This window comes from Sarcophilus harrisii, chromosome 4, assembly GCF_902635505.1.
Source record: "Sarcophilus harrisii chromosome 4, mSarHar1.11, whole genome shotgun sequence".
Classification (NCBI taxonomy): domain Eukaryota; kingdom Metazoa; phylum Chordata; class Mammalia; order Dasyuromorphia; family Dasyuridae; genus Sarcophilus; species Sarcophilus harrisii.
This window is the reverse complement of record NC_045429.1, coordinates 112,190,536-112,207,589: the sequence shown is the minus strand read 5'-3', so window position 1 is coordinate 112,207,589 and position 17,054 is coordinate 112,190,536. Positions and strand designations below refer to the sequence as shown.

At 33.9% G+C, this 17,054-nt stretch overlaps 1 protein-coding gene across 1 annotated transcript in view; it reads left to right on the top strand.

Annotated features, from left to right (window-relative positions):
* Positions 1-17,054, top strand: part of LOC100915424 (usherin-like) — a 254,245-nt gene that overhangs the window by 184,031 nt on the left and 53,160 nt on the right. Inside the window, exons 14-15 of the mRNA XM_031968582.1 lie at positions 7,312-7,475; positions 16,670-16,828. Coding sequence (XP_031824442.1) covers positions 7,312-7,475; positions 16,670-16,828 — 323 coding nt within the window. The remainder of the gene's footprint in view (positions 1-7,311; positions 7,476-16,669; positions 16,829-17,054) is intronic.

Sequence of the window (17,054 nt, the reverse complement as noted above, 5' to 3'; positions counted from 1 at the left end):
AAGGATGTTGAGCATACTGCTAGTGTTATTTCTACTACTTTAGTCTATTCCCCTAATAGTACTCACAAATAAGATGTTTATGGAATTATAAATTTTCCCACTCATGACCCCTTTTTGCCAGAGAAATTTGTATATGATCCTAGGTATATAGGTATACAAGATTGGTATACAAATCAAATATTTACTGATAATAAATCATAATTTTGTGATCCCTATATAAAGTTGTATGATCCTATATGGGGTTGAGACCCCCAATTTAAGAAAGTTTGACATAGAATTAATAGTAAGTAGTAGAGCTGGTATTCAAATGTGGGTCTGCTGATTTCAAACAGCTTTCCTTCTCCCCCCACTGTGTTGCTGTCAGTCTATTGTGAGTCAAAACTTTCAGTGACCTCTAAGGTGCTACATTTTTTGCTCGAAGTACATAGTTTTGTGAAGATTATTTTAATTTGTGAACCTCTCATTTACTCTTGGGGCTGTTATGGTTATGAGTGGATGCTTGAAAAGTGGTCTCAGAGAGATGGAGAAATGTTCTGAAGATAAACTAGTCCAGGAGACAGTCATCTCCTGTTTGTCTTCTATTCAGGATCATAGGTTCACACATTTAGAGCTGAAATAGATTTTAGCATCTTCATCTAATTCAACTCCTTCAATAAGATGAAGAACTGAGATGCAAATATAGGTCACTTACATGGAGATTTAATCCCATGAACCTTTGACTTTTGATCCAATGCTTTTGTTCATTATTTCCATCTTCAAAACCAAGCTTCTGATGACAAACTATGTTTCCACTGCATCATTTTTTTCCTAATGGAGGTATTACTCTTATAATAGTAAACAGGTTCTAACTCCCTTTCTGTTTGCATGCTTGAGTGGGGGGGAGGGAAGAGAAGGAAGGTCTTCAGAGAGGAAAATATATGAGATTCATAGTCCTAAAAACAGAGGCAAATTAACTATTTTCCCATTTGTATCTCAGACAACATTGTGTTACATAGGGGTCCAAACAGAGCTATAATGGTCATGATTGCTGGCCTAGATTAGCAATGCTTTACTCCTGTTTTGTTTACCATAATGAACTGGTCAATAAACATCACAAATTGTTTATCTATATAAATCCTGACAGATTATTGTTTATGAAATCCATTTAGCAAGTGAGGTTTTCCCATAAGGATGAAAAAATGAAGATTTTAAACAGATTGTGGGAGAAGCTTGAGCCGTACCTAGAGAGTCAATGTAATAAAGGTTTCTTTATATTAATATTACAAAAACCATTTATCCTGGCAAAATCAATATTGCAATTCATCTTAGTTTGGTTTTTCTCTTTCTAAGTTGAAAATGTCTTTTCTTTTATTATATATAATTCTGTTTTAATAAATGTGAGATATATCTCATTTAGGAGGAGCTCTTGAGGAGGAAGCACTTATAAAATGACATGAAATTTGTAGCTTATTTAGTAAACAGTCCTAGAGAATGTAGAAAATTACATTTGTGGGTCTGTGAAATTTGGAGGCATCATTGTTCTTATATCTTAATCATCAGAATTCCCAGATCAAACAACAGCATTTAGAGAGGATCCAATCTAAAGGTTCCTGTCAGGCAGAATTCCCACCAGTTAAAAGCAAACAATTACCACAATAGTCAGGTTTCTGGCTGGGTAAGAGGCTATGAAATCAGGCACAATCATTTTTAATTACTCAAAATACTGTATACTTTCGTGAAAAGAGATTTATTTAGTTTGGACTTGGAGGCTAATATCCCATGGATATTGATTGAATAAAGGTGGAGTTAGATGAGTATCATTTAGAAGAGAAGGGAACTACATCAAGGAAAAGAACAATGTTAGATACTGGGAACCAGTGTTGTAAATGTACTGTACGTAAAATAAGTCTGATCATCTCATGAGTGAATGGTAATGAAAACTGAAATACTCAGGAGACCCTTATTCATGAATGGTGCAGTAAAATAATTGTTGCAGAAGCAGAAGCTTGTCTCTCAATGTTTATGCATGTCACCATATCATCAAAACAAACAAACAAACAAACAAACCCATAAACCATATATGCTAAGGAATAGAGGAAATTAAGAACAAATAAAACATCTTTGTCTCCCCCAGAATTCTTCAATCTTATTTTTTTAAAGGGCAACTTTCTTTAGCTGTAGAAATGCCTAAATAGTCTAAGTAAAAAACACTACATGAAGGGAGGATTTTGAGGTCATGTGTATGTAGTACTCAGGATAGTTTTTTGAAAAGAAAATATCCCAAATATCCTTTTCTCCCCCACCCTTTTCTTTTTCCTCTTACTTTTTTTTAAAGAGAGAAAACTAGAGTATAGTGGTTTCCAAGAGAGAATGTACTTTATTTATTCTCAAAGGGATATTATTCCATAAAACAAATTTGCAGTTTATTTTGCAGCTCTAGCTTTTATCAGCCTTTTTAAGGGTGTTGAATGATTACCCAGGAGATCACACAATCAAAGTTGCAGTGGGATAGAGGAACTATAATAAAGAAAGACCTTTGATGGATGAAAAAATAGGAGGATGATATCCTTAAACTTGTTTTAATGTGCCACATAAAGAATCCTGTGTTAAAAATGGTCTTTAGGCATATACAAAATTTTTTTGTTTTTAATAATTTGTGTGACAAAATTCCTTATTACTAATCAATACCATTGTCATAGGTTAATTGTTAGAATAATTCTTTTTTGGAGGTAAAACATTTCTGTTCCTATCACAGTTTATAAAATGCCAGTGCAATAATTTTAATGGGCAAATATTAAAGCCAGAAATTGCAGATGGACAGTTGATAGTTTGTTCCCTAATATTTATTTTGCTTATTATAGTCCCTACTTGTAGTCATTGATTTCAAACTACTATTAACTACAAAGTACTACTACAATGATGACAACTATTACTACTTCTAGGTGCATATAGGTGTATATATATTTATATATATATGTAGTATATTCTATACTGTTATACTTAATAGACATAACTGAAAATATAGTATTTGATGTTATTTCAGTGGTCTAAACTAACTTTCCCAGACTTAGATGTCAGGGATAGGACTTGGTTATGTTTTGGAGAATGAATTTGCCTCTCTCGACTTGAGAAGGTAACTGACTTTGACTTAACTTTGAAGATAACTTGACTCAAGTAAAGGCAACTTTATTTGAAAAATCTCAAATATATGTCCCATAATCCATGGTATCCTCATACACAGTCTATATCATAGTATTTCCATAGGATTATAGATGTTGACCTGAAAGGGATCCTAGAAGCCATTGAATCTACTCCCCTCCTTTAATGATTGAGGAAATTGAAACTGATAGATGAGGAAACTGAAACTGAAGAGAGGATTTGCATCTAGGTCTTTTGTTCCAGTCTTTTTCTACTACCACACTGTCTTCTTCCTTCTATTCATAGCTAAGTAATAACAAAAATAGTCTAGAATGTAATTCTGAATGAATAGACAGATACTAAATTATCAGATCCTAGATTCTGATCACAAAGCAGAAAAATAGATTTAGAATACGAAGAGGTCTTGTTGCTCTTTGTCTTGTAAAGGCTCTTTTTAGGTTGAAGACAATACTCTATAATTTTCCAGTTCTTCAGTGTCATCTTCCCTGAACAAAATGAAAACAAAACTTTTGTGCCCTTTTCCTGTCTCCAAGCACTACTATTGCTTTCTCTCTTTCCTCCACCTTCCACCTCCCATCCCCATTAATTACCAATGAGCCTTTTTATAAGCTTACATTCATTCTTTCTACTCATTCAACTGAGAGAAGGAAGGGAAGATAATAATCAAACATCTGATGCATAAGGGGGGAACCCTTCCTCCAGACAAGTTCCAATCCAATATCTTATAAATGTGGAGGTAACCCTGTGTTCCTGAAGACCATCCAATAGAAAACAAGGCTGGCAATCCCACCAAGCTGGGAAGTTTCTGAGAAAGGGCTTAGTGATAAATTGTATGACTGCCAGTTTAGGACCCACCTAGCCAAGTTTGAGAGGCTCATCACCAGAAGGTTGTTCTCCAGGTGATGAAGCTTTTTGGCAATCAGAACTCATGAATGGCTGGAGGCATTCTGATTCATATTGGTGTAGGGAATGCTCACAGTGATTAAATTATAGATTCTTGAAGAAAAAACAAACATAGTTTTGGATTTTCCTTGAAGAGGAGAGATTTTATAATTGGCTCTGGTGGCTTTCTCTTCAAGGAACTTCAGCAATTCAACTATCTGTTGTCTCATTTTGGATATTTTTTTAAGGCCTATCAGTTTGTGGCAATGTGGCATAATGGAAAAAGAGTAAGATCTGCAGTCAGGAACCCTTTAGAGGAACATCTACAGCCCTAACTCTTCAGAGTTGTGTGACCCTGGACAAATCGTGTATCTTTTATGTGCTTCATTTTCTTTATCTGTAAAATGGTGATTAAAAAATATATATAGTACCTATCTCACAAAATTGTTGTGAGGTCCAAATAATACAATATATGTAAAAATTATTAAAAGTTTATAAATATTGGCTATTGTTAACACCATCACTTAATATCTGCCCAGGGAATGCAAATATAATTCTGACTTTTATGATTAAAAAGAAAATATTTTCTTTCATTCCAAAGCTAAATTAGTTAATTCATTCATCCATTCAACAGATATTTATTGAGTCTATTACTTGCAAAACATTGCTTTAGTTTCTATATATTACAGTATACTGGAAAGATCTGGTTTCGAAGTAAGGAAACTTGAATTTAAATCCTGGCTCTTTCATTTAGTTGCTGTGTGTATAATTGATAAGTCACATAAATTCTCTATGCCTCATTTTCTTTATTTGGAAATAAATCTTACTATTTACTCTAAAGGGTTGTTGGGAAGAAACCCAACCTTAAAGTGCTTAAACCTTAAAACCTTAAAGGACTTCATTGACACAGATTATTAATGAAAAAAAAGTCTTTGATTTTAAGCATTTACTAATTTGGCTATGGCTTTTGAATCATGCACTGTTCTTTGGGTTGAATATGACAGCATTTTTCTCCATGAGTGCAAATATTTGGGAGTTAGTTATGACATTGGAAAAAAATGTAAAATATTTGTTAATGAAGGAATTCTTTAGATTTAATTTAAATGACTGTTGTTCAGTCCAACTCTTTGGGATCCCAATTTGGGTTTTCTTGTCCAAGTTGCTAGAGTGGTTTGCCATTTCCTTTTCCACCTCATTTTACATAAGAAACTGAGGTGGACCTTAGTAACATAGCTAGTAAGTATCTGAGGTCAGATTGGAACTCAGGAAGATGAGTCTTCCTGATTTAGCCAGGTACTCTATCCACTGTACCATTTATCTGCCCAAGTTTAAATGATATCAACTGCTTTTAATCAAATCAGAGAATATTGTTTTTGTTATAAGAAAATGTGCTCTCCTCTCTGGTACATAAAATATTGTATTGTTCTTTTGGTCCACAGAGAGGAAGAGGTATAAAAATGGTGCAGTTGTTTCTACAATAAAATTAAAAAACCCTGAAGAAGTTGTTCCTCCATTGTTTACTACAATGCCCTACACAAGAGAGGATCTTAATAATTGTAGGCTGGACTTGACTTAAAAAGAGTGCATAAAAATGAACTATATGTAAAAATGTTGACTATATATCTAAAACCATTTTTCTTTGAAAACGATCTTTTTTCCTCAATCCTATTTTAAAAAAGAAATTAGGGAAACAGCATTAGAAGGGCTTTCAAGCGTTAAGTACAAATCTCCTTTATAACAACACTCTTAACAAGTAGTCACGTAGCTCCCACTTACAGAACTCTATAATCATGGGGAACTCATCACTTCCCAAGTCAACTATTTTACTAATGGGTGCATCCAGCAGTTAGGTAAGTTTATTCCTTATTTAAGCTAAAATTTGCCTCTTTGCAACTTGTAACAATTGGTCTTAGCTCTCTTTGGAGGCTAACCAAAACAAATCTCATCACTTTGCCTACAGATGTTTGAAGACAGCTCTCACACTTCCTCTTCTATCAGGAGATTGGGAGCAGAAGGCTTAGAACATAGAGAAACATTTAGGTTACTCTCATTTGTTGCTTGATGGGAAAATTCCCTTAGTACTTTTCACTGCTATGAGAGCAGCTAATGAGGAAGGCAGTTGATAGTGCAGTTATTTTCAACTGTATATTTAGGAATGCCAAGGTATAGGCAGGCTGTTGATCTATGAATGGTGGTAGATTAATGAACTTGACTTTTATTTGCTAGTGAGATGGTTTGGTGTGTAGAGTATAGTGGTACTTGAAGGTTGGTGGTTGTCAGAGGATGATGAAAATTTGAAGAGAGGTCCATAAAGGACTAGAAAAGCTATTTCGTTATTCTTGAATCATTTTGTGGCATGAAGTATGCTTTTTAGCAATATCTTGTGGCATGAGTTCATGTATGAATTAGTCTGGGTTCTTGACTTGGTGGATCTAGTTCTAGATCTAGCATATGGAAAAACAAATGCTAATGAAGCTATTAATTATACTTTGATAAAAATCTTCCACCAGATTTGTATTAATTCATAATCTTTGCTAAATGATTTCCATATACAACTTGGCCACATGGATATAATAGGATTAGAGATTTACAACTTGAATGGAGACAACCAGTCAAATCCCTTGATTTTTATAGATAAAGATATTGGAGATACTAAATTACTTGCTGAACATCAGATATTAAGTAACACAGCCAAGATCTACTTGGCTTTCTTTAAGGCCCAGCAACAGGAATCCTTTCCCAATTTTCTTACTTCCAGTGCCTTTCCTCTTTTACTTATCTATTTTTCCTGTATATAACTTGTTTCTATATATTTATTTTATTTTTATCTCTCCCATTAGATAGTGAACTCTTTGTGAGAAGGCATTGTCTTTTGCCTCTTTTTGTATCCCAAGCACTTAACACAGTGTCTGGAAAATAGTAGACACTTAATATATGTTTATTGATTGAGTGATTGATTTTTACAGATGAGGAAACAGATGAGCCCTTTTGTGAGAGACCAAGTTAGTTTCTCTTAATAAGACACCACTGGGCAGATTATTATATTAGATACTTGGAATAATGTGGGAGAAGACAGAATTAGAAGACATAGCTCTAGTAGTGAGGACTTTAGTTAAATCAGAGATTTTTGCAAAATTTTGAGTCACTTGCATTGCCTTTCTCACTTCTTTATTACATGGGGAAAATAGACTATCTTACCCTGAAGCTTATGATCTACTCTAAATGACATTTAACATGGCTGATAAAATCCAGTGTTCTTGTCCTTTGATGGTTTATTAATTTTATTTACAGATGCTACCCATGCAACTGTTATCTCTCGGGAGCCTTGAATGGAAGTTGTCATCTGGTCACTGGTCAATGTTTCTGTAAACAGTTTGTAACTGGCTTAAATTGTGATGACTGTGTTCCTGACGCAAGTCATTTGGATATTCACAACCTATTTGGTTGCAGCAAAAGTAAGTGCATGGGCCTTAAAACATGCATTGAGTTTTTTTCTTTTCTTTTTTTTTTTAAATGGATATATGGCAGGTCAGGTTTATTCACTGAGAACTGAGAAGGAAAAATGGATTTTTGGGAGATATAAATGAAAGACAAATATCAAAGGTAGTAATAGAACTTATTTTTCTGGATCTGGCTATCCTCTTTTAAAGTTAGTAGTTTGAATATGATCTTGTCTATAAAGAAAGGAATTGACTCTATGCCTTACAATCAAGATTCTTTTTAGTCTTTAATTCCATGACAAATAGAGGATTTATTCATATCAATTTCAAATTCTTATATTACCTATTATATATTATAGTATATATTACTTATATAATCTTATATTACGCCTTTTCCAAAGGTAAGGGTATATTTATAGGGATGCCTAGTAGGAGTGAGACACATTCTTCCACGTGGAATCCTGAGACATCTATAAATGCTCATTCTGTGACAAGTGCCAAGTGATATTAGACTGTCATAAGTTAGTGGGTTGTTGTGCCACCTATATTCTTGAGAGTGAGAAAGAAATGAATTATCAAGTATCACTCACAATTATGAATCTGGAGTGGAGGCAAAATTGAGTGTTCAGAATGTTCTCATATGCTAATGATTAATAATTATGACAGCTAATATCCATAGTGCTTTAAGGTTTAACAAGTCCTTTATATGCATTTTCTTATGTGATTTTTCATGACAATCCTGGGAGATAGATGCCATAGATAATACTAATACCAATAATAATAATGATAATTATGATTCCCATTTTGAGAAGTAGTATGGTCTGGATTCTGGTGGATAAAAAGCTGGTCTTGAAGCTAGGAAGGCTTGGGTTCAAATCTTGCTTTTGACAATTACCAGATGTTGCCTAACCTCTCAGGGAGTCTCATAAAGGTACTGCATTAGTAAAGAGAGTTTCATCATCTGGCAATCTACACCAATGACATCACAAGTCTAATTCCAATCTGTTGGAATACACTGTTGCTGTTGGAATACATGTGAGCTGTTGAAATACAAGGGAGCCATCTGACAGTGGCTACTGGAGATACAACCCAGACCTGCAGAATGAATCTCCTCTTGTGAGATGATGATACAAGGAGACTGAGAGTCAGTTGCATTGTCTGATGTCTCTCCTCTTCCCTCTGCCTCCAATTTATCTCATTCCCAGTCCACAACATCTATGTCGGGAAAGGCTGCTTTGTAACTTCTTCAAGATGTTATGATTCACAGCTGTGGAGGCTCTCGGAGAATTGACCTGCCCCTTAACACCAATTCTAGTATTTCCATTTTCCAGACAAAGTAAGTGAGGCTTGGAGACATTAAGGTACCTATGGACAAAGCATAGTTAATATTCTGAATGAAAGGAGATCAAGTGTAGTTTTTTTTCCCCCTGATTTATCATAGTCCAACATTTCTGTTATGCTGTATGACTCAAATTTACTAAAAAGCAAAGAAAGAAAATGAGCATTTATTTAGTGCCCCCAAAATGCTAAGCATTTTACAAATAACTTTATATTTTATCCTTAGAAGCACATTGATGAATTAGCATCATTATTATTCTCATTTTACAATTGAGGAAACTGAGGCAAACAGGGTTGAGTTACTCAGGGTCATATGACTAGTAAGTATCAGAGGTTGAACGTGAATTAAGGTCTTCCTAATTCCAGTTCACCAGAATGTTTACATCACAATGTCTTACCTGCACATTTGAAATAAGGCATGTTAACTGAAAAGCACCATTGTGAATATTCATATCTGCCTATGGTTACACATGGGAAATTATTTTCTTCAATGTCTATGATTATTGATATAGCATTTGAGTCATAGTAGGCACTAAATGAATGTTTATTATTATTCAGTAAACACAGAGACTGATATTAAAACAAAAAGAGACTTCAGAGATTATTTCACCCATTTTATTTTCAATTTTACAAACAAGGAAATTGAGGTCCATGAGGCCACATGATTATTTGGAAGGTAGAGACTAAAACTAATAGTGCCATGTGCAAAGTTTATTTTTTTTTCTGTTACACAATACTACTTTTAACTTATTTACAATGTACCTTTTGAGTATGGGTTTTAGTAAAAATTTTCAAACTGAATTTTGTATTGGCATTACCTATAATAATACTAAAAGATTCTGAGACTGAGGCTATTATTTTTTTGATTATAAAATGGATCAGTTTGTGAGGATATTGGGCACATCCAACTTTATTTTCCAATATAATATCATCTCCAAAAATCCAAGAATTTATCATTAGATAAAATATGAAGAATTATTCCAGACAAAGGTCATGGTGAATGGTTGTATGATTGAGCAGTTCTCTGATTCTTGAAGGAAACCATATTTTATGGTTTGAAAGCAAAAGTTATAAGGCTTTCATTATTGACTGACATAGAAATTAGCAAGATCCTACTGTACTAAGCTTTTTTTCATAGTACTTTGTTTATTAAAGATCATTGATGGTGAAATTTGATAAAAAAGTCTTCTCCCTCAAAAAATTAAAGAATAATATAAATTTACTCATGATTAGAAGTTGTGACTATTGCCTAAGAAAGTCCTTTCAGTTCTAGAGATCAGTGAAAGGAAGCATCCCTCAGAATTCATGGCACAACTATCTGGGGAGTTGGTCATCTGGAAAAAGTCCTTTTATGATGAATTTGCCTTAGGAATCTAGAATTTAAAATATGCTACTAGTCACATTGTGGCAACTTGTACCATGGTAACTCTATAATTTTTAAAACTTCTTAAGGATTTGGAAGTACTTACATTTACTCAGAGTCCTACTAACTCATATGCTATCTTATCTGGCCCAAGAGCCATCTCAATTGGGACTTTACATTGCCTCCTCAGAAAGCTGAGTGGTACTTATTGAATCATTAGACTTCAGAGCTGAATTTTCAAAATTTCTCATTCCCTCCAGGCATGGTTGGCTTAGAATGTGAAATCTGACAAGATCCTAGTCAGAGGCTATCACAACAAATAATCATGTGTAAATGTTTGAAAGACTAAGGGAAATGAATTCTTGTTGCCAAGGAAATTTTTATTCCATGCAAATTATCATTCTAGCTTTCATTTTCTGGGAACTTAGATATGAGACTTAAGCAGTCTTCTGTGAGTTTTATTAGAGGTATTTCAGGAATCCAGAAGCCAGTATTAAGGTCAGTTTTTCTACTTCCTTTATCTTTCATATTTCTGATTATTTGCATATAACTATATAATAATAATAAACACTAGCTTTCATTTATATAGGATGTTAAGGTTTGCAGAACCTTTTACAAATAGAATTTCATTTGATCATCACAATAACTCTGAGAAGTAGGTACTATTATTATCCCCTTTTTACAAATGAGGAAACTAAGGAATAGAATGATTGTGACTTTCCCCAAAATCACACAACAAGTAATTGTCTGTGGCTGTAAATGAAGTCAGGTGTTTCTAACTCCAAGTATGACACTTTACCCACTGTTCTACCTGCCTTTATATACCAATAATCTATCCATCTATCTGTTATCTATCTTTCTATCTACTTTTCCATCTATTCACACACATATTGTATCTTATATACATAATGGTGACTAGATTTAGAGTTCTTTACTCCACAATAAGGTAGAAGTATTAAATAGGCAAGAATTGTTGGGCTTTTAGGGTAGCTATAGACAAGATAGCTGAGTTTCAAAACTTTTTTTGGCAATTAGAGACAGTTGACTTCAGAGGTCTAATTATAGGCCACTGAAGGAATCAAATGCACTACCAATACTCAGTCAGCAAAGGAGATTTTGCCAAGGGCAAGCCTCCTAAGTCTTTAAGAGTAGGATTCTGATTGTCAATAACTGTATTTTCATATGTCATCATAGTGCTACTTAGAATTCCTTCAGATCTGTTTCCCCCTTCCCCCAGGATGATGGCTTATAAGAATTCCAATAGTATTTTATATTTTTTCAAATACATGTAAAGATAGTTTACAACCTTCATTTTTGTAAGATTTTGTGTTCCAAATTTTCCTCTCTCCCTACCTTATCTCTACTATTTCCAAGACATAAAGCAGTCTGATATAGATTAAATAAAATAAATATATGCAATCCTTTTAAACATATTTTCATATTCGTCATATAGTGCAAGGGAAAATCAGACCAAAAGGAGGGGGGGGGGACTGCAAGAAAGAAAACAAACAAAAAAGATGAAAATACTATACTTTGATCCACATTCAGTCTCCATAGTTCTATCTCTGGATGTAATTGGCATTTTCCATCCCAAGTATATTGGAATTATCTTGAATCACTACATTGTTGAGAAGAGCCAAGTCTATTACAGTTCATCATCACATAATCTTGTTACTATATACAATGCTCTCCTCTTTCTGCTCACTTCACGTAAGTCTTTCCAGGCTTTCCTGAAATTAGCCTGCTCATCATTTCTTGTAGAGCAGTAGTATTCCATTACTTTAGTATCACACAACTTATTCAACCATTCCTCAGTTTGTGGGCATCAACTCAATTTCCAATTTCTTGCTGCTACAAACATTTTTGCACATATGGGTTCTTTCCCTTTTTATATTATCTCTTTAAGGTATAGACTCAGTGAAAGAGATTAAAGGAATAAGAATAGGCAATGAGGAAACCAAATTATCATTCTTTGCCGACGACATGATGGTATATTTAGAGAACCCCAGAGATTCTACTAAAAAGTTATTAGAAATAATCCACAACTTTAGCAAAGTTGCTGGTTATAAAATAAACCCACATAAGTCATCAGCATTCTTATATATCACTAACAAAATCCAACAGTCAGAGTTACAAAGAGAAATTCCATTTAAAGTAACTACTGATAATATAAAATATTTAGGAATCTATCTGCCAAGGGAAAATCAGAAACTTTATGAGCAAAATTACAGACCACTTTTCACACAAATTAAGTCTGATCTAACCAATTGGAAAAATATTAAATGCTCTTGGATAGGGCGAGCAAATATAATAAAGATGACAATATTACCTAAACTAATCTATTTATTTAGCGCTATACCAATCAGAGTCCCAACAAACTATTTTAATGACCTAGAAAAAATAACAACAAAATTCATATGGAAAAACAAAAGGTCAAGAATTTCAAGGGAATTAATGAAAAAAAATCAAATGAAGGTGGCTTAGCTGTATCAGATTTAAACTATATTATAGAGCAGCAGTTACCAAAACCATTTGGTATTGGCTAAGGAATAGATTAGTTGATCAGTGGAATAGGTTAGGTTCAAGGGATAAAACAGTCAACAAATATCGCAACCTAGTCTTTGACAAACCCAAAGACCCCAGCTTTTGGGATAAGAACTTACTGTTTGATAAAAATTGCTGGGAAAATTGGAAACTAATATGGCAGAAACTAGGCATTGATACATACTTAACGCCGTACACCAAGATAAGGTCAAAATGGGTTCATGACCTAGGCATAAAGAATGAAATTATTAATAAATTAGAGGAACATAGGATAGTTTACCTCTCAGACCTGTGGAAGGGGAAGGTCTTTATGACCAAAGCAGAACTAGAGATCATTACTGATCACAAAATAGAAAATTTCGATTATACCAAACTGAAAAGTTTTTGTACAAACAAAACTAATGCAGACAAGATTAGAAGGGAAGCAATAAACTGGGAAAATATTTTTACAGTCAAAGGTTCTGATAAAGGCCTCATTTCCAAAATATATAGAGAATTAACTCTAATTTATAAAAAATCAAGCCATTCTCCAATTGAAAAATGGTCAAAGGATATGAACAGACAATTCTCAGATGAAGAAATTGAAACTATTTCTAGTCATATGAAAAGATGCTCCAAGTCATTATTAATCAGAGAAATGCAAATTAAGACAACTCTAAGATACCACTACACACCTGTCAGATTGGCTAAGATGACAGGAAAAAATAATGATGATTGTTGGAGGGGATGCGGGAAAACTGGGACATTGATGCATTGTTGGTGGAGTTGTGAACGAATCCAACCATTTTGGAGAGTAGTTTGGAACTATGCTCAAAAAGTTATCAAACTGTGCATACCCTTTGATCCAGCAGTGTTACTACTGGGATTATATCCCAAAGAGATTATAAAGAAGGGAAAGGGACCTGTATGTGCACGAATGTTTGTGGCAGCCCTTTTTGTAGTGGCTAAAAACTGGAAACTGAATGGATGTCCATCAGTTGGAGAATGGCTGAATAAATTGTGGTATATGAATATTATGGAATATTACTGTTCTGTAAGAAATGACCAACAGGATGATTTCAGAAAGGCCTGGAGAGACTTACACGAACTGATGCTGAGTGAAATGAGCAGGACCAGGAGATCATTATATACTTCAACAACAATACTATATGATGACCAGTTCTGATGGACCAGACCATCCTCAGCAACGAGATCAACCAAATCATTTCTAATGGAGCAGTAATGAAGTGAACCAGCTACACCCAGAGAAAGAACTCTGGGAGATGACTAAAAACCATTACATTGAATTCCCAATCCCTATATTTATGCCCACCTGCATTTTTGATTTCCTTCACAAGCTAATTGTACAATATTTCAGAGTCTGATTCTTTTTATACAGCAAAATAATGTTTTGGTCATGTATACTTATTGTGTATCTAATTTATATTTTAATGTATTTAACATCTACTGGTCATCCTGCCATCTAGGGGAGGGAGTGGGGGTAAGAGGTGAAAAATTGGAACAAGAGGTTTGGCAATTGTTAATGCTGTAAAGTTACCCATGCATATAACCTGTAAATAAAAGGCTATTAAATTTAAAAAAAAGATATAGACTCAGCAGTGGGATTGCTGGATCAAAGAGTATGCATAGTTTTATAGCCTTTTTGGTTGTAGTTATTGCTCTCCAAAATGGTTGGATCATATGAATATCCATCTGAATGCTTCCTCAGGAAGTAATCATGGTGTACTAGCTATCAGGCTAGCAGACAGGTGTCATCTTGGAGTTCTGTATTCAAGCTCTGGAACTTTCCACATTTCAAATGAAATGATTCTGGAATTTCTTTTCTCATTGTAATTGCCTTAATATATTTTAGGCTACTGTACTGATATGAAGGTGAAATGGTATAGAGCATACTGGGCCTGGAGTCAGAAGACCTTTATGAATTTTGACTCTGGCATAATCTTAGGTGTAATTATATGCAAGTCACTTCACTTTTCTGAGATTTAGTGTTTTTATTTGTAAAATGGATATTATTGTGAGGAGAATACTTCTTAAACGTTAAAGGGCTATACAAATATATTATGATTGCATCATAATTAGGGAATTCCCTTTAATACTGAAGAATCAGTAATGAAATCTATGGAAAGACTTTTATCCAAAAATTCCACCACTCTTTTCTCATTTTATATAGTCTTAGATTTTGAATTTCAAGGCAGGAGTAGTAATAGAAGCAAAATGTGGGGGTTGAACTGGGGCAGTAAAATGTTAGCAATCTCTATCAGTGACAATGAAGTGGCCTAGTGAATTGAGTGATAGACTTCTAACAAGGAGGACATGAGTTCAAATTCATACTCAAACACTTTCTGCCTATGTCATCTTGGATGTGTTAACATCTTTTTGCCTCTATTTCCTTATCTGTGAAATAAGGATCATAATAGCACCTACTACCGGAGTTGTGAGGAGAAAATGAGATAATATTTGTTAAGCACTCTGCCAATTTTAAAACAGTTTGTAAATTCTAGTTATTAGTATTGTTATAGCATCTAGATTAATGTATTTGGTGAAGTTTAACAATTCTTTTTAGCAAATGACTTTCGGAAAAGTTAAAAAAAAAAAAACTTCCCCTTTTTCATGGTCATGATGGAAATGAAAATCTAGTGACTGAGGTGATACCTGCCATAACAGGAAAAATCCTTAATGTGGAGCTAGAGGACCTGGACTTGAATAACAACTTTACTTATTATCTCTATGACCTTTGATAAGTCATCTAATCACAAGTTTCCCAACCTATAAGATAAGGGAATGGGAGTATATGGCATTTTGGGACTCTTTCAGTTTAAAAATCTGAAAACTTGTAAATCTGAAAGAAGGAAAATGGGTTGATTGTATTGGGTACTTGAAAAGAAGTGATAGATCGAAAATGCTTCCTTACTTTCTTTTGACAACATTTGAAAAATTATCCCCAGAAACTTGATGAGAATGTGGAAGTGTAAGGGGATATTATATCAGCAGAATTTTTTTTTCTTCTAAAATACTGAAGATAATATAGTCCACCCCAAGGAAAGAGTTATTTTTTACAGTTTGTTTAACATGAATTTGGATAACTACTTTTTTGGGAATTATATACAGAGAATTCTTTTAACACACAGAGTTTTGGACAAGATGAACTCCAAAGTCCTTTCCAACTTGAGGTTGTTATGAGAAGTAGTTATATAGCCATAAATAAGATGTAATTACACCCCCCATCAGAACGGAAAGTCCCTGAGGGCAAGGGAAATTTTTATTTTAGTTTCTAGTTATATCTTCAGGGCTTAGCTCAGTCCCTAGCACACAGTAAGCACTTATTATATGCTTATATTTTTCCTACAAAGCAAAGAGATGAATTTTCCCATCTGGCCATGGAGTATGCCATCTCAACATTCAACAGATTCACTGAGTATGTATATCTGTTGCTTTATGATAGAAACTCTGCTACTTAAGATCAATAGCTATACAGATTCCCAAATATTACTCTATGGAGTGAGATGTAAGCTACAACTGCTGCAGCATTGTAGTAGAAAATTTCCTTTAAAAACCCGTGATATTACATTGCTTAAAATTTCAGGTTTTAATTAAACTCAGTCATTTTAGGATATAAGTGACTTAAAGCACTATCCATCTTTGGAGAAACTCCAGAAATAAGGGTCAGGAAGAAAGCTCTTAGAAAATTTTGGCATTTATGATCATAGACTTTGGTGGGTTTTTCAAGTAAATTTATGTCAGCTACTTTGACCTACTGATTTGTTTTATGTTGATAGATAAAAAGCTTTGTTTTAGAGAGCTTATGATACATTAGCTTTGTTTATTAATGTCTTGGTAAACCACACGTCTTTTTGATAAAGTAATTCTGAATCAGAAAGACCTCTTGGCTGCTGATTTCACTCCAGTTTACTTGTGCGTTTATTGATTGCCTTTGTTTATAAATGCTCTCTTCATTGTAATCTAGCTCCATCCCAGCAACCTCCACCCAGAGGACAAGTTCAAAGTTCTTCTACTATCAATCTCTCCTGGCATCCACCTGATTCCCCAAATGCCCACTGGCTTACTTACAGCTTATTTAGAGATGGTATTGAAATTTACAAAACTGAAGATAAGTACCCATACGGTAAGTCAGTATTTGAAAATAAATCCATATATAATGCATTGAGTATTTAATTCAGAATTTTCATTTTTGAAGTTTCTTGAGAGTGGAATTTTCATAACTTTTCTCCATTTGTGTTTCTCCATTTGTTTCCTTTAGTTTCAAAAATTATTTTTTAAAATTTAATTTAATTTTTAATTTGTGCAATAATAATATGTAAATAAGTCAAGATGGTCAAAAGATGGAATAT